Source organism: Boleophthalmus pectinirostris, unplaced genomic scaffold (assembly GCF_026225935.1).
Source record: "Boleophthalmus pectinirostris isolate CB_2022bp ecotype Guang Dong unplaced genomic scaffold, ASM2622593v1 HiC_scaffold_6, whole genome shotgun sequence".
NCBI lineage: Eukaryota > Metazoa > Chordata > Actinopteri > Gobiiformes > Gobiidae > Boleophthalmus > Boleophthalmus pectinirostris.
Genome location: NW_026571447.1, coordinates 4,538,062 through 4,562,575, shown reverse-complemented (window position 1 = coordinate 4,562,575; position 24,514 = coordinate 4,538,062). Strand labels below are relative to the sequence as shown.

General features: G+C 37.8%; 1 protein-coding gene across 1 annotated transcript in view; it reads right to left on the bottom strand.

The window, feature by feature from the left end:
* Positions 1-24,311, bottom strand: part of LOC110156660 (thrombospondin type-1 domain-containing protein 7A-like) — a 594,009-nt gene extending 569,698 nt beyond the window's left edge. Inside the window, exons 1-2 of the mRNA XM_055163373.1 lie at positions 24,163-24,311; positions 2,829-2,911 (exon numbers count right to left, since the gene is read on the bottom strand). Of these exons, the coding sequence (XP_055019348.1) occupies positions 2,829-2,911; positions 24,163-24,311 (232 nt within the window). The remainder of the gene's footprint in view (positions 1-2,828; positions 2,912-24,162) is intronic.
* Between the last annotated feature and the right edge of the window lie 203 nt (positions 24,312-24,514).

The window sequence follows — 24,514 nt, the reverse complement described above, 5'->3', positions numbered from 1 at the left end:
TGTGATATGATCCCATTTTCACATAAGCATGGTGGATGGTGTCCTGCCCATGAGCACAATAGTACGCTAAAGCAGTTTGAGTAAAATGGTTACCTCATCATCCACATGTTTGAGGAACTCTGAATTATTAGTCTATTTACAGCTACCAATCGAATTAGACAAACCTAAACCAATCTTTCAACCAGCACGGCTACTGTACCTAAAGTATCCAACTTGTTCGTACAGTTTGGGCTCTGTCAGTATTGAGAGTGAAGTGGTGCGTCGACACATGAGCGATGGTTTATAGCTGAAGCCTGACAGTCATTGAACAGTCACAGATCTGGTCACTACAACAATACGGAAACATCGCAGCAGTGCACAACCCCAGGTCCGACGATTTTTTAAAAGTGACCAGACTGAGAATCCACTCAAGGGGAGGATACAAACAGAAATTGACTGGCTCATGACGTTGGTAGGGAGCCCGCCTGATGACGTACGAGAAAAAATACACTAAATCGTGGCCTCAAATTACAATTTCGTTCCCACAATATGTAATTCGGCCGCACGTTTTAGCCAATTGGTCCCCACATGTAAGCCAATTCATACACATCACTACAGGGTCAGCCCATTAGTCCGACCTTACACAGTAGAGATGCTGGATGCCTTGTAACGTGCTGAGTATAAACCGTTCGTGAATTCAGAATGTGGGTGGAAGTGTTCGTTCAGAAAGCCACACTGAGGCGGGGAGAATAAGTTTAACTTTTAAAGGTTGACCAGTTTGCTCACCAGCATAATGTTGCCTGGCTTTTAAGTCGGCGTGAACAATCACAGCTTCACCGATCGCCTCTAAAATCACCAGGAGCTAGTGTGTTATTGGACGGAGCTCACTTAATGTTAATCTGTGTCCACCCAAGTGAAGCAGGCTCCTGTCGAACATCTCAAACACCATGCATTGGAAGACATAGAACGTCTCAATATAATTCGAGGTAGGTTATCTAAGATTCAAGTGCGGCAAGTGTTTGTTTTTAGTCCACTTTTTTTATTTTTTTATTTTTAAGAGGGTAGGTGGAGTGCTGATGGGCGCTGCATTGCAAACTCTCCACTCCGCCCATGATCACTGAACAACATTTACAACTTTTTTTTACAGTAAAAAAAAAAAATAATAAATTAAATAAGTAAAGTTAAAATTGTTACGACCAACTCAGCTAAAAAAAAAAAAACACAAAAAACAAAAAGAAAAAAACAAAAAAAACAGATGTATAAGGTTAACTAAAAATTGTAATTTATTAACAGAAAAAAAAATTGGTAAAAAATATACCAAATCAAATTAAGGTTTTCTAACAAAAATTATTAACAAATTAGAAAGAAAATCAAAAATTGCCTTAATTATTTCCTAACTGATTACAAACAAATGGTAACGTAACTCAAGTTTGTAATCCTAATGCTTAAAAAAGTGTCTCAACAAAACAAAAAATCACCAGCGGGCTATGTAACAACTCAAAATGAGACATGACACAACAGAACAGAACTAGTGGTGAGCTGACACAGAAAGATCCAGCTGCCCTGAGCTGGTGGCAGACAGACACTTTCATTGGCCGGTGGAGTCCCGGGTTTGGTGGAGAGGGGTGGTGCTCTGGGACAGTCACAGCCCACCCACAGTCCAGCCGTAACTGCCGCAGCAATCAGGGTCCAGGGTTCATAAAGGGGATTTACATACAGGAAAAAAAGAGCAAAAACAAAAGAGAACAAATAAATCAAAAATGACAGCGACAAGGCAACAAGGCGGTGTGCGCTGAGTCGACGCACAACTATAAAACCTCCTTAACTGGGTTTTATACCAGATTCCCTGTCGTAAGCAGCTGGGACTGGAGTCGATAATGCCAGTGAAATGTCTTGCCAAGTGTCTTGTCTTGAGCAACTTTAAATCTCGCTTTCTTGTGGTGGCACTAACAGTTAAACAGGAATCCCCTTCATTTCAACTGAGAATTTAGGAATCGTTTTGCAGGTACAAAATGACATAAAGTCAGTTCATTTGTGTAAAATGTTCATGTGCACCAAAAAGTCGCACTGCACAGATTCTGTGGAGGCTTTAAAACAGCTTTATAATCCATATTCAACTTATCTGCTGTGAGGATCTGCCCCATACAAAATAATACAACACAACTTACAGAATAAGGTGAATACAGTCTACACGTTAATGTGTGTGTGTGTGTGCGTGTGTGTGTGTGCTCTTTTAAAGGAAAGGAAGTTTATTCTGCATCTGCTGCAGCATCACAGCATGAGGACAGTCTTGAAAGAGGAGATTTTCCTTCTATGGGGTATTAACTGCTCACACAGAACATACACTATTTAGATCATCATGTTACCTTTAAGAGTTTTGAGCATTTCACCTAGAAAAGTTTCACTTTTGTTTTTGATGTTCTGAGTCTCTCGTCCCTTTGCTCTTCGTGCTAAGTCACTCCCCCTCTAAAGCACTATCACAACTCAATCAGCGTGAATCCTACTAATGAAACTACTGCACTGATTCTACATCCTGTATTACACTAAACTGACTTTTGTGAACAGAACATTTTAAGCTTTGGAGATAGACATATTAATAATACAGGGTTACTCAAACATGTGTGAATGACACAAAACACAACTCCAGGTCTGTTTTTGACGAGGGAACATGTGACAGAGCGCCCACAGTTGCCCCGTCATCACCCGACCGTATTCCTCATGTACAGGGCCGCTCATGTGTCTCGCGGTCCTGTATCCCCACAGACTGTTTTCCCGCTACCTGGTCTCTGTTTTCTCTGCTAGTGCGTTCGAGGGTGCACACTCCACGCCTACTCCCCACACGCTCTTACCTGCAGCTGTATTCCCGCCCTTCTCTGGTTCGGGGCCAAACCGAGGCACTTCCTGGTCATGCTCTAAATAGTGCATAGGGGCGCTAAAGGAAATCACATGATCTCAGACTCAAACATTGCAGTCAGTTTGTACATTTAGTTTGTTTTTTTAAGTTATTACATTGAGTTGAGGATAACCATATGACGGGTTCTTTAAAGGGCCCACCTCATGCAAAATCAACTTTTCAGAGGTTTCTACCTTCTAAGAGTGATGTGTGGGCCTTGTATATGTCGCAAAGTGGTTTTTAGATTGATTCAGCTTTTTTTTTAAAAACAAATTACAGTGTATTTCTGCCACCCTCCCACGTGACAATGAACTAAAGCTGCTACAATGATGACGCGGCAGATACACCTATGACACGTTTGACGTAGCACAAAGCACTTCACACCCGGCCCGCTCCACCGCCTCCACCCCACATCGGCTGACAATTCCCACATGAACACGTAAACAAAAGTGACAGCATAAGCTCATTGTTCCACACTGCAGTGAACACGATATAATAAGTTGATCTACTAGTGTTTATTAATACTTTACCAATCAGTAATGTTCAGTTGATGTGGACGTGGTGCTTGAGCTTCGTGCTCCTCAAAGTCCTCGTCCGATTCCAGGTCCAACACATGCGGCTGAACGCGCTGTATCTCCATGATGAATAAAAGTTTATTCCTACCACTATCAGGGTGCACGTCTGTCTCCCCCTCCCTCCCTGAGATGGGCGGAGGAAGGGCGGCTCACTCGTCGCCTACGTCACGTTTGGAGGGCGGAGCCTGTGTTTTCTCAGGACGGGCGGGGGGAGGAGTAATAGTCTGTCTTTCATAGTTCCTGGTCTGTGACTGTCTCCAAGAAATCAGTACAATCAGAAATCAGAACTATTGTGTAATGGATGTTCCAAAACCCAAATTGTGCTTGTTTATGTGCAGAAGATACAACGTGAAAAGAGATATTTTGCACGAGATGGGCCCTTTAAGTTATTTTTAAGTTATTCTGTTTGTTTCCAAGTTGATTTATGTTCATCATTTCAGGTTTTCTCATGTTAAATCCTTAAAACCCTATTTTTCGTTAACTGGTTGGCCCAGGGGGAGGGGCTAAGGGGTATATAAGAGGGAGCTCCAGTCTTTGGTCTGTTTTTGGCCTGACTACATGGGTGCTGACTTACTGTGTTATTACTGGAAATATTAGTGTAAATACTTCTTTTTTTTAATTTACCTCATCATTTCCACTGTAAATACTGCACTCTGCACATTGGGCTGTGGTGTGAATAAAAACACACTCAAGTGAAGTTTTTATCGACTGAGCCATCATTTCTTTACATTTATTTTGGACGAACCCATGACAGAACATTCTAACAAGACTTAAAGTGTGTAATTTTGCATAGTATAGTAAAATTATTATGAAAATATTATAGAAAACTTAAGGCAAAGCAACAACATCTCCATGGAGACAAGCAGGTGAAGAAGTTACATCTTTAATACTTGAACCCTAAACCTTCGAATACAAATTGTGGTCAGTTTCAGCCACGTATCCCAATTTTGAAAACAGCAGCCTTTTTAATCGAGCCCGTAATGAATTGCAGCGTTTGAATGTGACCACGTTTCCGTCAGATGCCACGGCTGACTGAATCATCGCCTGTGCCGCTCTCTATAATTGCTTTGTCCCCGGGCACACCAGAGGATTTTGACAGCGCAAACCTGGCAACCCCGGACGCTCCCATAACAACAGGCTAATGACGGCCGCCCGGTGCCCAGGAGGTGTCACCTGCGCCGGGCACGTGCCGCCTGGAGCCAGTCTGGGCACAGGGACAGCAGGAGGGATGGAAGGAGGGAGGGAAGGAGGGGGTAACCTTTCACTCTCCTGACAGTTTAAAGGGCTTATATGCATTATTCACTACCGACACCTTGACCTTGGGATTTGTTATAGGATCATGTAAAAGCACGGGAGTTCATTTAAAGTTCTATTTTTTGTGAGTTTTAAAGGTGCGCTGTATCACTTTTCTGCTTCTGTCCATGGAGATGTGGCCAGGAATGTTCCAGGGTATGGCATTACACTGATTTCTCTCTACGGAGACAGCAGGTGACTCCGTAGGGCTTAGTGTCATGCCAGATCTGCGGAAAGGTGAGCTCAGTCACGGTACGATCTCTAATGTATGTAATTAATACGGAAGCCGAGAGGGGTCACAACAATCGCAAACGCCGCAACAAATACAAATGCGACGACACAACAAAAAGCCACAACAAACCAAAAAAAGCCACAACGCAAATGACCGCGGGACTCTATTTTAATGCAAACGCCGCAGCAAATACAAACGCCACAACACAAACGCAAATGCTGCAACACATTAAAAAGCCGCAACACATTAAAAAGCCACAGCACATAAAAAAAGCCACAACAGAAGTGACCGCAGGACTCTATTTTAATGCAAACGGCGCAACAATTTCAAACACCACAACACAAATGCAAATGCTGCAACACGTTAAAAAGCCACAACAAACCAAAAAAAGCCACAACACACCAAAAAAAGTCACAAGGGAAATGACCGCGGGACTCTATTTTCCGATCAAGTGGCAAGTGAAGAAGAAGAACTAGAACGTGAAAAGTAAAGGAACGGAGAAGTTGGAAATGTAAGTAAAAGTAATTTATTGTTTTATCATTATTCGTTTCATGTTGTAGTTCTTCTTCTTCACTTGCCGCTTGATCAGTCCGTCAGAAAATAGAGTCCCGCGGTCACTTCCTTTGTGGCTTTTTGATGTGTTGCGGCTTTTTGATGCGTTGTGGCTTTTTAATGTGTTGCAGCGTTTGCGTTTGTGTTGTGGTGTTTGTATTTGTTGCGGCGTTTGCATTAAAATAGAGTCCCGCGGTCATTTCCGTTGTGGCTTTTTTTGGTTTATTGTGGCTTTTTTTTGTTTGTTGTGGCTTTTTGTTGTGTTGTCGCATTTGTATTTGTTGCGGCGTTTGCGTTTGCTGTGACCCCTCTCGGCTTCCGTAAATTAATGTCTCTCTGTTTTAATTTTAATCTTTAATTTCATGATGATTATTTATGTTTTGATTTGTTTTTATTGTGATTTTAATGTATTTCTTATTCTGTAAAGCACTTTGAATGACTTTGTGTAAGAATTGTGCGAGTTTTTAAGTAAAAAAAAAAACAAAAAAAACGGGATATTCCACGTAGAGCAGCAACATCTCCATGGAGACAGAGGTGCCAGATGCTCCACCAGAAAAGTTTCACAGTGCCCCTTTAAGCCATGTTAGAATGCACTGCAAAAACCCAAATCTAGCCATTTTAAGATGACTTGAATTAAGAAAGTTTTATTGAAATTTGAGTAGATTTCACTTGACAAACAAAATGATCTGCCACTGGAACACTGCACTTTTTGTACTTAAAATATGAAAATACATCTTGCTACACTTAAGATAAGAAAAACAACAACTCTTGCACAATCTAATGTTGCTTGAATTGAGAAAAACTCACTTGTTCCATTGGTAGATCATTATACTTATAGTTAAATCGACTCAAATAAAGAGAAATGTTCTTAATTTAAGTCATTTTAACTTACATAGATTTAGCTTTTTGCAGTGTCGTTTTGTCCTGAAAAACAGACCTGGAGTTGTGTTTTGTTTCATTCAGACATGAGTAATCCTTTATTATTACTGTGTCTACATCTCGAAAGTCCAGTTCCACCTTGTGATGTCATGAAGCGGTAGTTTTCAAATCAACAGCTCTGTTTACATTTGTTCAGTAGAAATTCCAGTGCTCAAATGATCTAAATCGTTTCAACGAAGGTGTGTGGAGTTTAAAAACACACTTACTCTATTACCACATGACATCACAAGGTGGAATTGAGTGTTTTCAGTTTGAGAGAAGAACTCAGAAAGCCAAAAAGCAAAAAAAAAAGAACATAGATTAGAAAATAGTAAAATATGGATCCTTTAATACCGTTCACACTTGTCCTGATTTGGTCCAGGTTTGTATCAACTTTAGTCCAGATCCACATGTGGTTTAGTTTTGCTTTAGTCCTGGTCCAGCCCAGATTTAGTTACAGCTTTAGTTCTAATTTTGATATGCACCAAAATGAGTCTCAACAAAGACCTGGTGGAGAAGATTTGAGATGATTTTCTAGCGTTACCTCAAGACGCTGAGGTAGGACCAACATTTCACAGAAGCTTTCCGAACTTTCATAACGTAGTGAACTGTGTGGTGACTTAGGGCCTCTTTACATGAGAATGCTTGCGAGTAAAAGCAACAAAATATTTTATCTGAAGTGCTTTTCATTTAGACGGTGACGGTGTTTTTGGGGCTTAAAAACGCAAAAATCTGAAACCACCCTTCAGAGTGGAAAAGTTGAATACGCTCCGCCGTAGCGTTTCCGTCTGCACTGCCCAAGACACAAAACTCTGGTCAGATCTGCTCACGTCAGTCACATACATCATCACGTAGCGTTACCACATAGCCGCCTGGCATGCATACACAATCGAATTAAACACACTTTTGCGTCACTGTATCCACGCAGATTTCCTCCCGAAAACACTCGACCGTCATCATATAAACGTAGCCTCAGCGATACAAAAGACATGAGCCACTAATCAAAGTTTGCCTCATTAAAGTTGCATGGTCAGGCCTGAGTGCACGTGCTCTCTGTGGATGACTGACAGCTGCCCCGGTGCACTCAGGTAAACCACCACTGTGTGCTTTGTTTCTCTCAAACCAGAAGTCTAGCTCCCAAGTACATAAAACGGTCAAATATACGACCTGAGGGGAGAAGTGATTTGTCTGAAAGTGTGTGGCTGATACACAGAGAAGAGGAGAGGTGCAGAGGAGAGGAGAGAGACACAGATGCCCTCCCAGGTAGAGTCAAACAGGAGCGAGTCAAATCAATTTTTATCTCTGTGGAAACATGCAGACACCCTCTTCAGAAATGTTACACAGTGCACTATTAACAGTGGTGTAACGGTTCATGTATTCGTGTTGAACCGTTTCAGTACGGGACGTTGGGTTTGGTGCAGGGCTGCGCACGATTGAGTTTGTGCAATTTGTGTGTTTACATTCCACCACTACATGTGCAGCTACACGAAAGACTCAGCTCTTCAATATTCATGAGAGAACTCGTCCGTGATTGGGGTGACAGTGTTTCCTGCAGTGCTTTATAGTTTGGGTGACTGTCTTGACAACAATTGCCCCCCGTGTTGACTACACCCCTCCGAACCACGTCAATCCTCAAAAAACTACAGTTGTCGTGCCCCAGTCCTCATTTTCACCTTTCATCAGCACAGAGTCTCTGCCCCCTCAGCCAAAAATATGAAGACTGAGTAAAAGTTTATGCTGAACTGTTAGTGCTGCGCTTTACTTTTTGAAAAGTTATGTTTACTGTTCACAAGGAATTTACTTTTTATAATATTTCATAGATTTGTTGCTTATTTGAGAATATTTTATTTAACTTATTAGTATTACCAGTTGGTTTTATTTTCCTCTTTGTATAATGTTAAAACAAATGGTTGGTTTAATAAACACACAACTAAACAACAGGCAAATGGTTTTTCATTTTGTTCTCATACTGTAGCAAAAATAAACCAAACCGTGACCTCACAACCAACCACTACATAACGAACTGAAGACTCTATATTACACAAATTTCTGTGAGCTTTAAACCATGTTATAATGTTGTTACTTCATCAAACATAAAAACATAAAACAGACCTGGAGCTGTGTTTTGTTTCATTCACACTTGTTGGAGAAACCCTCTGTTATTAGTCTGTCTACATCTCCAAAGCTTAAAATGCTCTGTTACACCTTGTAATTTCATGTAGTGGGAGCTTTTACTACTATCTTTTACCTTTAGTTCAGTAGAGATTGGCAATTTCATGGCTGAAATCATCCAGAGTTTTTTATGTTTGATAGACGAACTCCAGGTATGTTTGTGATGAGTAGTAGTAGTATTAGTAGTAGTAGTTTTATTCAGTCATTTTGCAGCACTACAAAACAAAACAAAACAAAACATAAACTCCAACCCCATGGATCATGAACAAAGGGTTTAGGCTGAAGTAAAAAGTACTTGTAATGCCAAACCCTATTAAATAATGACAGAATTCCAAGAAAGAAAAGCAACATAGTAACAGCAAGTTTGTGTTTACAATTTCACTTCTGACTTACTTGACAAAATATAAATCAAGACATACAAAATTTTATACATAATTCATTCATTCCAGAGCTCTATATCTTTGAAAACATAACGCTTTATATTCTTTTTTTTTTTAAAGGCTTCTACAGTGTTAGACTTTTTTAAAATCATCACTCAGATTGTTCCGTATACTCACCCCTTGAACAGAAACACAAGCACTTTTTAGTTCTTATCTTTATTTTTTAAAGAGGCCAGGTTTGTTTTCATTGTACAAACTAATAATAATGATAAAAAAGGCACAAAATGTATCGTTTATTGTACCAAAATAAAAGAAAAGCATGTGTTTGGTTAATAGTCGTGGTTTACTTGTGAAGCCAGTCTATCTGCTCTTTGATTTTTTATTGTTGAGGACACAACATTATGACTTAGACCAGAAAATAAGCTCTTTAAGTTCTGTTGTTCTTACCAAAACTTCTCCTGATTGGAAATTATCCAAGAAACGCTTAGACAAGGAGGAAAATTCTGAAACCTGAAACTCGGGCTGTGTATTTTGCGAGAAGATGACGAAAAACGACAATTCTCCAAGAAGACAAAAAAAAGCGAAGCCTATCATTATCTCCATCATCTCCTCCATTGTCCTCCTTTCAGATATAAAAGCTCCCATTCTCTTCGCTCACACTCCCCTCGCTCTCCTACCTCATTTCAATACAAACTCGCCGTAAGAAACCGCCACCTTCGCCAAGCAGATCACTCTTCATATGTGGAGAACGAGGCAATAAGGCGAAGCACAGTCTACTCCACAGTCCTCCTCATCATTATGCAAAACAGGACGGTTCTGCCGGTGCACAAACACAGCAGCAGAAGGAGTCTAACTAGGGCCACGGAGGAGGTACGTATATATATATATATATATATATATATATGTGTGCACATCTGAGGGGACAGAATGGCGCTGTGATGAGAAATGTGCGGGTTCAAAGCACAAGATTAGTTTTATATGGAATTTTAAAGCAAAGAAAGAGGTGTTTGAGATGGGAGTTGATGGACTATAGGTCTGTCTGCCGTATATTGAGAATCTATGACACCTGTCGATCGTTTTTGTTCAGAACGAGTCGAGTGAGGTTCATTTCCTGTTCCGATCATTAATTTTAAAAGTCCTATATCACTCCAAGTTGAATCTTCTGAGCTTTAGAATGTTGTTATCTCAAAAAAAAAACACACTTGGAGTTGTGTTTTGTTTCATTCACACATTTTGACGTTTGAGTACCTCTTTATTATTAGTCTGTCTACATCTCTAAAGCTCAAAATGCTCTGTTCCTCCTTGTGATGTCATGATGAGTTAGTTTTCAAGTGAACAGCTCCTTTTTACTTTTAATTCAGTGGAGATGGGAAATTCCAGGGCTGAAATTATCCAAATGATTTTAGTGAAAGTGTATGGAGTTTAGAAACATAGTGGAGCACTTCCTGTATTACTGCATGACATCACAAGGTGGGACAGAGTGTTATTTGTTTGAAGGAATAACTGAGATATGCAAGGTTTGTGCGTTAAACGTGTGAATGAAAAAAAACACAACTACTGTTATGTTTCTGATGAGGAAACAATACTAGAACGTAGATCCGAAATTTTTTTTTAATGTGAGCCTTTTAATATTTTTTTTTTTCTTTTTTTTCAGATCAGTGTTAAGTGGAGGACTAATAGTGAGCAGTTGAAGCTGTCCAGTATGAAAACAAACAAAACTTTAGTCTGGAAAAAAAAATAAAAAATCTATTAAAATAATGTTTAGGATAGGGATGGGCATGATTAGTCGACTAATAGATAATTGATCATTAAGAATTTGGTCAATCATGTTTATTTTTAATCAACAAACATCAATGTATGTTGCTATGTGTAGCATAGCGTAAGGACATGAAGCTGTGATCGGGTTTTTTGAGTGTCCCCGTTTCATCATGGAGCATGTAAACGCAGCATCTCGGTTACTGCAACATAAAGTTAAGTGTACATGCTTCCAAAAGACAAACACTTTTCATCACAACAGAAGCCAAAATAAATAAAGTGACCAACATAAATAAAGTGAAATGATGTTAAATAAAGAGCTGCACTAAACCTGCACACGTCTGATCTGTGAAAACATGAACCATCTCCAACACGACACACACAGAACACACTCACCATCATCATCATCATCATCATCATCATCATCAACATCATCATCATCCCTCAGTCACAGACAGAACACTCATATTCCACTGAGTCGTGTCCTTTAGTCCGACAGAAACTGAACCGCATCAGCGCACAAGGAAAGAGCTGTTTTTTTCAGAGCTTATAGTTTATGCAAATGAGTCATGTGGTTTTAAGTTTTGTTTGTGTAAAACATAAACAAAACTGCATTAAACACATTATAATGTCAAACGGGCTGATGTGGCTCTAGAGTGGTTATGGTTTAAATGTTGTAAAATTGAGTTTATGTAATATAAAAATGTTAGTGATTAATCGAAAATCAATCGTTAATTCTCCCGACGATCATTAAGAAAATGTAATCGAATGCCCATCCCTAGTTCAGGACAAATCTGGTGATGATTTATGGACTTTACTGTGTAGCATTACAACCTGTGATGCAACAATAATGAGAAAATTTAAACTGTGCTTTTTCTGATGCTGAGAAGCAAAGGCCATTTTATAGAGGAAAGAGCTTTTTGAGGAAATCTGAGGTCAGTGGACTGGGAAATGTCTTGCTTATTTGCTGTACTCAGTCTCTTGTATATTACAGAATGAAGGCATAGTGGGCAGAGCCTTGGACAAAATCACACAGCGAACCATAAGGAAATGAATAGAGCCCAGAAGAGATCGCATGCATGGATGACATCTTAAACCTCGTCAGGCATTTTTTTGATGACGGAACATTGTTATAATGTTGTAGAAACCTCAAAAAAGTCCAGTTTTTAAGGAAAATACTCCTTTTTAAAGAAAATTATAGCTTTTGTGGTCATTAGTTATGCACAGACGAGTAGCCCCAAGCAAACTTTCACACTTTTTAAAATAATATTATCTTTAACAATAATATAATAATACACAATAATGCATCTTATTTCGTTTTGTTTTATTTATGTATTTATTTATTTATTTGAGAGTTTGTGGTAAAAATGAATGTAAAATGTCCCTCCAGAGCTCGCGCGTTGCCTGTTGGACGTCTGGAGCGCAGGTGCGGTAGGAAGCAGGTCGGCGGTGGGAGAGTGACCTACAGAAGGGCACATGTAGGCTAAGTCCTGGCTGTGGAGGTTTCTCTTTCTCACTCTGCTCCCCCGTCAAGCTAAATCCTGCCGCACTAATCTCCTTACTCCGCTCCATCCTCTTAAAGACGCACAGGAGAGGAGCAGACGGAAGCGTGGGAGGGGCCGGGGCCGTGGCCAGGGCCCCGGCTCAGGGGGAGAAACACAGGTGTGGGCCGACCGAAGCAGTGGAGACTACGTTAATCGCAATCAAATCGAAATCGCGGTATTCAATTAGCAAACTGTCGAGACTCCAGTTTCTGAAGTACCATAATTTCCTTCACAAATGACTAACTCTCCTGTCTGACACTGCGTTCCGACCTGTATATATAAATGGAAATAGATCGCAAGTGAGCATGGACGTGCTTCCTGCTCTATCGACTCCGGCTCTAATTCACTTTCCACTGAAAAAACGTCGCTGCTCTCTCTGTATCTGCTGCTGTCCTGCTCCACATTTTGGTCTTTAAAATGTTTGTATTAACTCTCTACGTGATCCTGGTGTTTTTATTTTGCTATTTTTTTCTGTAATATTCCTAATATTGAACTCGACTCCAAGCTCGCCTCATAACTGCGAGCCTGAGCTATATTTTATTCGAGTTGAACACTAAGGGTGACGTCCACTTCATTCCGCAGTTTATGTTTCAGACCAAAGCACTTTCGCGTCACTTTTTACATGTAAAGTCCATGGGGGACGTGTGTCTAAGTTTGTTTCTGTGGCGTGTTTCAAGTGTCAGACGCAGGAGCTGAAAAATGGGAACTTTGGTGTAAATTGGCCACTTGAGGCTTTTGGCAGGATCCTGTCTCCCGCGCAGCCCTGTCCTTTTGTGCCCTCATAAAGTGACGTGGGCAGTACTTGGCTCACATGAATGATCCAATCAGTAGCTCCTGCTGTCAGCTCCATCATAATCAGCGCTCACTACACACAGACCACCAGAGCCTGCAACCAGCTGCATTAGTCTACTCACTCATTCACTCACTCATTCACTCACGCCTTTGAAATGCTACTGGCTTTTTACACCAAATGTGGCAGAAGACCTTCTAGAAGAAATACTGTTGAAGGAATGGACCATTTCATCACCAAATGAAACACAAAATAATAACAAGGCCTTTCCTGTTGTGTTTACCTGGCTCCACCTGGACAATGCTGATGCTGCAGGACACTTTTGTCCTCGGGGCTGGTCCTCTCCTCAAACTGTTCTGACACAGCTGACCTGACTATTCTTTCTGTTAAACAGCACTAAGACTTTTGAGACACAAAGGACACTGAGAGGTGCAGTGTAAATGTTGCTGCAGCAAAATTTCCCTCCAGTTTCCCTCAGGATCAATAAAATGAAAAAAAATATCTGCAAATGGCACTAGTTTAAAAGTATTCACTTTTTAAACACCTGATTTCTACTTGATTTGTGTGAACTTGGACCATTAGAGCAGCAGAATTTCAAGGCTCACTGTGTAACTTTTCTGAGGTAGAGCCCATCCCTAGTTCAGGACAAGTCTGGTGATGATTTATGGACTTTACTGTGTAGCCTTACAACCTGTGACGCAACAATAATGGGAAAATTGAAAATGTGCTTTTTCTGATGCTGAGAAGCAAAGGCCATTTTACAGAGGAAAGAGCTTTTGGAGGAAATCTGAGGTCAGTGGACTGGGAAATGTCTTGCTTATTTGCTGTAATCAGTCTCCTTTTGTACATTACATTATGAAGGCTAGTGGGCGGAGCCTTGGACAGAATCGCTCAGCTAACCATAAGGAAAGTTTGAACCGAGCCCAGCAGAGATCGCTAGATTACTCAAGCATACATGGATGACATTTTAAACCTCATCAGGCGTGTTTTTGATGATTGTTATAACGTTGTAGAAACCTCAAAAAAGTCTAGTTTGTATAATACTCCCTTTTTAAAGAAAATTATAGCTTTTGCGGTCATTAGTTATGCACAGACGAGTAGCCCCAAGCAAACTTTCACACTTTAAAAAATAATATTATCTTTAACAATAATATAATAATACACAATAATGCATCTTAATTCATTTTGGTTTATTTATACATTTATTTATTTGAAGGTTTATGATAAAAATGTCCCTCCAGAGCCCGTGTGTTGCCTGTTGGATGGTGGGAAGCAGGTCGGTGGTGGGAGAGTGACCTACAGAAGTGGCTTTAAAATCTAGATTTGTAGAAACAAGCTGATCGACAGACCAGATCTATGGAGAGGCTGCTTCCTGTATGAATGCATGCATGTATTTATTACCATTAAAAACATCTACAGTTACAGTTACTTTTGGGAGCTTTCGACCATGTTATATCGTTTCCGTATCAAAAATATGCCTGAAGACGTTTTATATGGCGTTGTAATCTAGGGATCTCTCTTTTAGCTTTCATTTTTAGTACAGAAGAGTATATCTGGTATAGTTTTAGTGCTTTAATCCATACAGAGAAATTGCTCCAAAGACAGGACACAAATTACAGAGTATCTTTAATAATGCGAATTCAGATCATTACAGCTGATTTATTTTGCAGCGTACCGCACACTCAGATCAATCATGGGACCGCAATTACTGCTATTAGCCTACCTGCGCTGTTCAGCACACGGCGGATCTCCCAGGGGCCCCGCAGTATCAGCCAGGCTCCGCTGTACCGGGCCAAGTCTCCATGAGACTGTATCAGCTCCACGGTACCGTACTGGAGTCACTGTAATTAACTTTGCCCAATTTGAGTCACAACTGAATTTGCGTTCAAGACAAAACTCCATCCTGCACGTGCTCAGACGCTCGTTCACTTACTACGGCAACTCATACATGGACAAACTACATCTAATAGCAAGGTTCATCGCAATCAAAATCAGAATTTGAATAGATGCAAGTAGAAAATTGTAAAGACTGAAGTGTATTTAGATGTTTTTTTCCCCAAATCGTTACTCGTTACTTCTAACATCCATTATGCTGTCCATTCTCGTGTGTTAAACAGTTGTAAAAACACAATATTTAAAAGGGCCTATATTTTACTTACTATAAAGTCCAAGGCTTGTCCCATGTAACTTTTTTTCTAATTCCAACAGAGCGCCTCAGACTTTTTACACTCCAAGTCTGGTCATCTTCACCATTCTGTTATACCTGGAGTTGTGTTTTGTTTCATTCAAATGTTTAACACACAAACCCTCGATATTGTATTTTTCGGACTATAAGTGGCACTTTTTTTCATGGTTTGGGTGTTTTCTGTGACTTATATTCCGGTGCGACTCTGCTGCTCCTGTTCCTTCTGTACCACTGTCACTTGGCTCTACTGCACATGTCTCCTGCAGAAAGAGCCTCTGTCCTGTTCACAAATGCCCCCAAAAAGAAAATCATATTTTGCAGATTACAAGATGCAAGTAGTGAAATATTCAGCGGTAATCGAGCAGCAGAAAGAAAGTTTGAAGTGAGCGAGAAACTTGTGACACCGGGAGGATGCACCATGAAACTTTCCTGGAAGTCACTAAATGGATGGACAAAGCCTGGACTTCAGTGACACCGAAACCATCCTGTCGGGATTCAGAAAGACCCGAATAATTCTAACTGGAACTGATGATGAGGATGAAGAATTGAATGGATTTAGTGATTTGGAGTGAGATGGAGAGTTTGGTAAACTTGTTCTGTTCTGTTGTTTATGTTATAGTTTATCTGAAAAACTGTTCATATGTGATGATAACAGTCTGTTGTTTTCTGTTCTATTGTTATTACTAGAACTTGGCTTTCAAAAGGAAATGTTGGTTCTTGGTCTCTAATTTTATAAAATAAATTTCCCCCAGAAAGTGCAACTCATATGTTTTTTTCTTCATTACACTTTTTTTTTTTTGGCTGGTGCGACTTATAGTCCAAAAAATACAGTATGTAGATTGAGTTTTTCAGTGTAGATGTTATTGCTTTGCTGGGAATGTTCCACAGTAGGACTCATCTTCATGGAGACCAACCAACTAACCCCACAGTAAAAATCCATGTTTTCAAGTTTGTTTTGTTTTATGTTAATCTTGCAATACACACGTAATTGAACAAATGCAAGGTAGATAAGTTTAAAGCCATACTACGTAACATTCCTGGCAAAACAATAACATCTCCATGGAAACGAGGAGATGACAAACCTCCATATGGAAAAGTTACATAGTGCACCCTAAGCTTCTTTGTGCATTTTGTAGTAGACTATTTAATTTCTCACTAACCACTCTCATTACACAAGTACATCTAGTTTCCATGGCAATTAACAATTCACAACACAATGTTTCTTTTCGAATGGTCAAAAGTCCTCAAAATGTCACCTATTAACAGGAAGCTGTAACTCAGAAATGTAGTAAACAGAGTCAACGTGATCCGTTTGTAAAGATATAAATATATGAACACACACACACACACGCACAATTGTTATAACATTCAGAATAATACGAAATAAAATCTGCGCATCATCATAACTATTATTTTTAGAATTCCGTGTCCCTAAAAGCACTTCCAACGTCAGCATTTTCTTCAGTTTAGTCGAGCATTTGTTGTTTTCGCTCCATCTTTTTTGCGAACAGACAAATAAACAAAAATGAAATACGAGCACATTTGATCACACCTTGCGTTAGACAGCTCCGTTCCAAAATGATCTTGTGGTTGTGTGTGTGTGTGCGTGTGTGTGTGTGTGTGCGTGTGTGTGTGTGTGTGCGTGTGTGAGACGGAGAAAGCAGAAGTCCCAGAATGCAATTAAATCCAACTTGAAATCGTAATCAAACTTGAATTAAAAACTTCATATCAGCTTCCAACACTGCAAAAAGTCGACTTTAAAAAATCTTCTCGGAAAATACTGTAAAAATGTTTCCTGTAATCCATGTGTTTTAAAGAGCCTGTGTTTTGTTTCATTCACACATGTTTAACATGCAAGTTCTTCTCTCAAACAGAAATCACACTGTTCCACTTTGTGATGTCATGTGGTAATACAGGAAGTGCTCCAATGTGGTTTTAAACTCCATACATCTTCACTAGAATCATCTGGATCTGCCCGTCTCTACTGAACTAAAAGTAAAAGGTATACCTGAAAACTACCAATTCATGACGTCACAATTTGAAACAGCAATTTGAGCTTTAGAGATGTAAATAAACTGATAATAAAGAGTTACTTAAACATGTGTGAATGAAACAAAACACAAGTCCAGGTCTGTTTTGAGGAGGTAACAACATTCTACCGCGGCTTAAAGCTCACAAGAGTCCATTTCCCGTAAAATAGGACCATTAAGTTAGAACGACTCAAATTACATGGTTCACTCAACTCATTTAACTTAAGTAGAAATCCTTTACTTCCCATTCAGACGACAATACCAGCACACCTCGCGTTTGACAGTTTGTTCTTACTGTACTGAACATGAGCACAAAAGTCTTATAATTACATCTGTCTTGAAATCAAAATTATAACTTTTTTCTTAGAAAGTAACACCTTTGGTTAAGAATGAAATAAGGAAAATATTATAAGACAAGACTTGATATATTTGCTTTAAGTAGACTAACTTAGACAAAACTACTCTGGTTACATGGTTCAGTTAACTCATTTAACTTAAGTAGAAACTGTTTATTTTCTATTCAGAGGAAAATACGAGATCCTTTGGTCACATTTTGCATTAGACAACTTGCTTGCAAAATTGTCTTAACATTAATTTAACATGGGAGTCTTTTAATACCAGCACACAATCAAATATGAATTGTTACAAAAAAAATAATCATCAGTCGTTTCACTTCGTAGAAACCGTCCGACCTCACCACATTAGGATTCATTCGCTTGACGGTAGGTGGGTACTTTTTAAAATTTAACCAGTCACTGCTATTTGGTCGTGACGTATGTAATGCGCCGCTAACAGGGTTAACTGGTATATTAAGCTTTTCCCAGATCCTGTAGGAAGAAGAGTAATAACATCTTTGCCCTTGATAAAATTCACCAAACATTCTCTTTGTTACGGCGTTAAATCCTCTCAGGAAATTCTTGCCAAAACAGAATATATGGCTCTTCGCTGATTTGCTGGTGCCCAAACTCGCACTTCCGGGGTTCTTGCAAACTGTCTAGTGTATTCTGATTCCTGACCTAGTCACTGGAGAGAAATGGCTACACCAATCCAGCTATACGATCAAATTTATCCTGAATTGTGTTGCCATTTTTTGCATGTTTTAATAAATCCTACCCGGGTTTGTTACACTTGCAAACGGTAAAAAGTACTGCTTACTTACAAATTAGTCAGACTTACTCAAATTACTTCATTCATTCAACTCATTTAACTTAAGTAGAACTAGTAGAAATCCTTTGGTTGGTTTCTGTTATTGCCCGCATCAAATCTAACTTAAATTATGTTGCCATTTTGTGCATGTTTTACAATGTGATAAAAATCCTTTTTAAGTTATTCATAAATACCAGCACAGTTAATGACACTTTGCAAAAACAGCTTGGTTCCTGTGAACACCAGCATATGAGCAAATCGAAATCAAATTCTGTTGCCATTTTTGCATGTTTTAAAAAATCATACCCAGTTCTGTGACAATCACACGCTGCAAAAAGTACCATCTGCTTAATTAACAGAAAACAGTGTAAAACAAGTCCCTTAATCCATGAGGTTTAAGTAACACAAATCAGTCAGAACTACTCAAATGACTTCATTCATTCAACTCATTTAACTTAAGTAGAAATCTTTATATACATATAAGCATATGATCAAATCTAACTCAAATTCTGTTGCCTTTTTTTTTTTTTTACATGTTTTACACTCACACTGCAAAAAGTACCATCTATTTAATTAACTTCTGAAGTTCGTAACACAAGTCCTTTAATCGATGCATTTTAAGTAACACTAATTAGTCAGAATTACTCAAATTAGTTAATGGTTCACCTCATTAAACTTAAGTAGGAATATTTTACAAACTAGCTTCTTGTTAATACCAGCATGTTTTAAAAGTTAGTAGAAATCTGTTATTTTTCCATTACAAAATATCAGGAAATTTGCACACAAAAAAAAACTGCTTGGTTCCTGTTAAAACCAGCATAAGATAAAATCTAACTTAAATTATTTTGCCGTTTTAAAAAGTAAGTAAAAAAAAAATCATCACCAGGAAACACAGCAAAGCCAATTTAAATTCTGTTGCCATTTTGCTTGTTTTAAAACATCCTACCTGGCTTCATTTCACTCACATATTGCAAAAAGTGCCATCTGCTTAATTAACACATGAAGTCAGGAAAACACCCCCTTAAACCATGCATTTTAAGTAACACAAATTAATCACAACTACTCAAATTACTTCATTCATCCAACTCATTTAACTTAAGTAGAAATCCTTATATTGTATATAAGCATATAATCAAATCTAACTTAAATTCTGTTGCCATTTTTACATTTGTTTTACACTCACACTGCAAAAAGTACCATCTATTTAATTAACATGTGGAGTCTGTAACACAAGTCCTTTAATCGATGCATTTTAAGTAACACAAATTAGTCCAAACTACTCAAATTAGTTAATGGTTCAACTCATTAAACTTAAGTAGGAATATATTACAAACTTGCTTCTTGTTAATACCAGCATGTTTTAAAATTTTGTAGAAATCTGTTATTTTTCCATTACAAAATATCAGCAAATTTGCAAAAAAAAAAAAACAAAAAAAAAAAACAGCTTGGTTCCTGTTAAAACCAGCATAAGATCAAATCTAACTTAAATTCTTTTGCCATTTTTTGCATGTTTAAAAAAAAAATCATCATCAGGAAACACAGCAAAGCCTGCAGCACGCATTTTAAGTTACACAAATTAGTCAGAAATGCTCAAATGTCTTCTTTCCTTCAAGTCATTTAACTTAAATAGATCTCTTTATTTTTACATTTGAATATGTCCTTGTTAATACCAACAGGCAATCAAATCTAATTTAAATTCTGTTTCCATTTTTGCTTGTTTTAAAACATCCTACCTGGCTTCGTTTCACTCACATATTGCAAAAAGTGCCATCTGCTTAATTAACACATGAAGTCAGAAAAACACCCCCTTAATCCATGTATTTTAAGTAACACAAATTAGTCAGAACTACTCAAATTACTTCATTCATTCAACTCATTTAACTTAAGTAGAAGCCCTTTACATCGTGGTTTTCTTCATCAAATCTAACTTAAATTCTGTTGCCATTTTTTGCATGTTAAAAAAAAAAGATCATACTTGGCTTCATTACACTCACACTGCAAAAAAATACCATCTGCTTAATTAATAGAAAACACTGTAAAACAAGCACCTTAATCCATGACACAAATTAGACAGAACTACTCAAAATCCATTCAACTCATTTAAATTAAGTAGAAATCTTTTATTTTCCATTTGAAAATACCAGCACATTTGATGTCAGCTTGCAAAAACAGCTTGGTTCCTGTGACTAACAGCAGATGATCAAATCTAACTTAAATTCTGTTGCCATTTTTTTGCATGTTTTACACTCAGACGCTGCAAAACTACTACTCAAATCACTTCATTCCTTCAACTCATTTATCTTAAGTAGAAATCCTCCTAATGCCAGCATCATATCTAACTTAAATTCTGTTGGCATTTGTATGTTTTAAAAATCATATTCAGAAATCAGAAGTAACAGAGTAAAGCAAGACTTTTAATCCATTCAACAAATTACACAAATTAGTCAAAGCTACTCAAATTACTTCATTCTATTCAACTCATTTAACTTAAATAAATGTCTTTAATTTTACATTTGAAAGCACTTTTGATGACACCTTGCAAAAACAACTTGGTTCCTGTTAATATCAGTGTACACACAAATCAAACTTAAATTCTGTGGTCTTTTTTTGCATGTTTTTAAAAATCGTAACCGACTTCGTTGCATTCACACACTGCAAAAAGTACCATCTGCTTAATTAACCTGTGGAGTCAAGAAAACAGTGTAAAACAAGCTCATTAATCCATGTGTTTTAAGTACCACAAATTAGTCAGAATTACTCAAATTATATCATCCATTCAAGTCATTTAACTTAAGTAGAAATCCTTTACATCTTGGTTTTCTATATCAAATCCAACCTAAATGATGTTGCCATTTTTTGCATGTTTAAAAAAAAATCATACTCAGCTTCATTACACTACATTCCACTGCAAAAGTACCATCTGCTTATTCCATGCAATCTTATGGTACACAAATTAGTCAGAACTGCTTAAAATTCTTTAAATCATTTAACTTAAGCAGATTTTTTTTTACTTTTCATTTGAAAAATACCAGCATATTTTATAATACCTTGCAAAAACAGCTTAGTTCTTGATCATAAACCCATACGATTGAATCTAACTTAAATTCCGTTGAAATTTTTTTGGATGTTTTACCCTCACACACTGCAAAAAGTACCATCTATTTTCTATATTTACACACGAAGTCAGGAAAACACTGAAAAACAAGCCCATTAACCCATGCGTTGTAAGTACCACAAATTAGTCAGAACTACTCAAATTGCTTCATTCATTCAACTCATTTAACTTAAGTAGAAATCCTATACAGCTTGGCTCCGTTAAAACCAGCAAACGGTCAAATCATGATTTAAAAAAACTACACCCAGAAGTCAAGAAAAATCTGTAAAACAAGACCATTAACCCATGCATTATAAGTACCACAAATTAGTCACCACTACTTAAATTACTTCATTCATTCAGCTCATTTAATTTAAATAGAAATCCTTTACAGCTTGATTGGTGTTAATATCAGCATACAGACAATACTATTTAAACATAAAATTAAACAAAATTATACCCAAGTCAGGAAAACACTGTAAAACAAGACCATTAACCCATGCGTTTTAAGTACTACAAATTAGTCAGAACTACTTAAATTACTTCATTTATTCAACTCATTTAAGTAGAAATCCTTTCCAGCTTGGTTCCTGTTAATATCAGCATACAGTTAATATTAAAAATTTAAAAAATAAATAAAACTATACCACAAAGTCAGGAAAACACTGTAAAACAAGACCAGTAACCCATGCGTTTTAAGTTAATTCATTTCAGTAGAAATCCTTTACAGCTTGATTCCTGTTAATATCAGTATACAGCTAATAATATAAAAATAAATAAATAAAAAATAAAAGACACTGTAAAAGACCAAGTCAAGAAGACACTGTAAAACATGACCATTGACCCATGCATTTTAAATACCAGAAATTAGTCAGAACTATTCAAATTGCTCCATTCATTCAACTAATTTAATTTAAGTAGAAATCATTTACATCTTGGTTTCTGTTAATATCAGTATAAACAGCCAATAATAATAAAAAGAAAAAAGCAATTATACACCAAAGTCAAGAAAACACTGCAAAACAAGCCCAATGACCCATGCGTTTTAAGTCAGACAAATTAGTCAGAACTGCTCAAATTACTTCATTCATTCAACTCATTTACGTAGAAATTCTTTAGAGCTTGATTTCTGTTAATATCCACATACAGCCAATAATAATAATAATTTAAAAAAAAAAAAAAAACTATACCACAAAGTCAGCCACTGTAAAACAAGACCAGTAACCCATGTGTTTTAAGTGCAACAAATTAGTCAAAACTACTTAAATTGCTTAATTTATTCAACTCATTTAAGTAGAATTTATTTACAGCTTGATTATGGTTAATATCAGCATACAGCCAATAAAAATAAAATTAAATAAAATTATACCCCAAAGTCAAGAAAACACTGTAAAACAAGACCAGTAACCCATGTGTTTTAAGTACCACAAATTAGTCAGAACTACTGAAATTACTTCATTTATTCAACTCATTTCATTTAAGTAGAAATCCTTTAGAGCTTGATTCCTGATAATATCATCATACGGCCAATAATTTAAAAAAATAATAATGAATTATATCCCAAAGTCAGGAAAACACTGTAAAACCAGTAACCCATGCATTTTAAGTACCACAAATTGGTCAGACCTACTCAAATTACTTCAATCATTCAGCTTATTTCATTTAAGTAGAAATTCTTTAGAGCTTGGTTCCTGTTAATATCAGCATAGAGCCAATAATATAAAAAAATAATAATAATGAATTATACCCCAAAGTCAAGAAAACAGTGTAAAACAAGACCAGTAACCCATGCGTTTTAAGTACCACAAATTAGTCAGAACTACTTAAATTACTTCATTTATTCAACTCATTTCATTTAAGTAGAAATCCTTTCAGCTTAGTTCCTGTTAATATCATCATACAGCCAGTAATACTAAAAAAAAAATAAAAATAATGAATTATATCCCAAAGTCAGGAAAACACTGTGAAACAAGACCAGTAACCCGTGCGTTTTAAGTGCCACAAATTTGTCAGAACTGCTCAAATTACTTCATTCATTCAGCTCATTTCATTTAAGTAGAAATTCTTTAGAGCTTGGTTCCTGTTAATATCAGCATAGAGCCAATAATATAAAATAATAATAATAATAATGAATTATACCCCAAAGTCAAGAAAACACTGTGAAACAAGACCAGTAACCCATGCGTTTTAAGTACCAAATTAGTCAGAACTACTTAAATTACTTCATTTATTCAACTCATTTCATTTAAGTAGAAATCCTTTCAGCTTAGTTCCTGTTAATATCATCATACAGCCAGTAATACTAAAAAAAAAAATAAAGAATTATATCCCAAAGTCAGGAAAACACTGTAAAACAAGACCAGTAACCCATGCGTTTTAAGTACCATAAATTAGTCAGAACTACTCAAATTACTTCAATCATTCAACTCATTTAATTTAAGTAGAAATCTTTTACTTTCCAATCATAGAGAAACGATGCAACTCAAACCGCAAAGTTCCATTTTTCAACCAACCTGCCGTGCAAAACTCACTCAACCATCAAATCGCCATGATCCAGTAACCGCTCGCCTTTGCCCCACACAGTCACAATCAAGCTCTTCTCCAAAACGCACACCGCAACTCACCTGTCTCCCAGAAGTACACCGACTTCCCTTCGTCCATCTGCGCCGAAGCTATCCTCCAGCTCCAACCGCACGCCAGCAGCAAGATCGTCCCCAGAAAGCCCCTTCTCCGCGGGGGGGTCCCGTGCCGAAACGCCCCTCCCAAGTTCCATGGTCCCGAGTACAATCCGAGGTATAGTTTCAGAAGGTCATTCAACGGAGCGGAGTGGAGGGAAGGAGAGATAGAAAGACAGAGAGAGAGGGGGGTTACGGGTGGAAGTGCGGCTCAGGTCCGGCGCAGAAGGGGGGGTCCCGCGGGTGCCGTAGGGGGGGTGCCTGGGTGAGGTTGGTCCATAGCGCGTAGAGGAGATGGGTG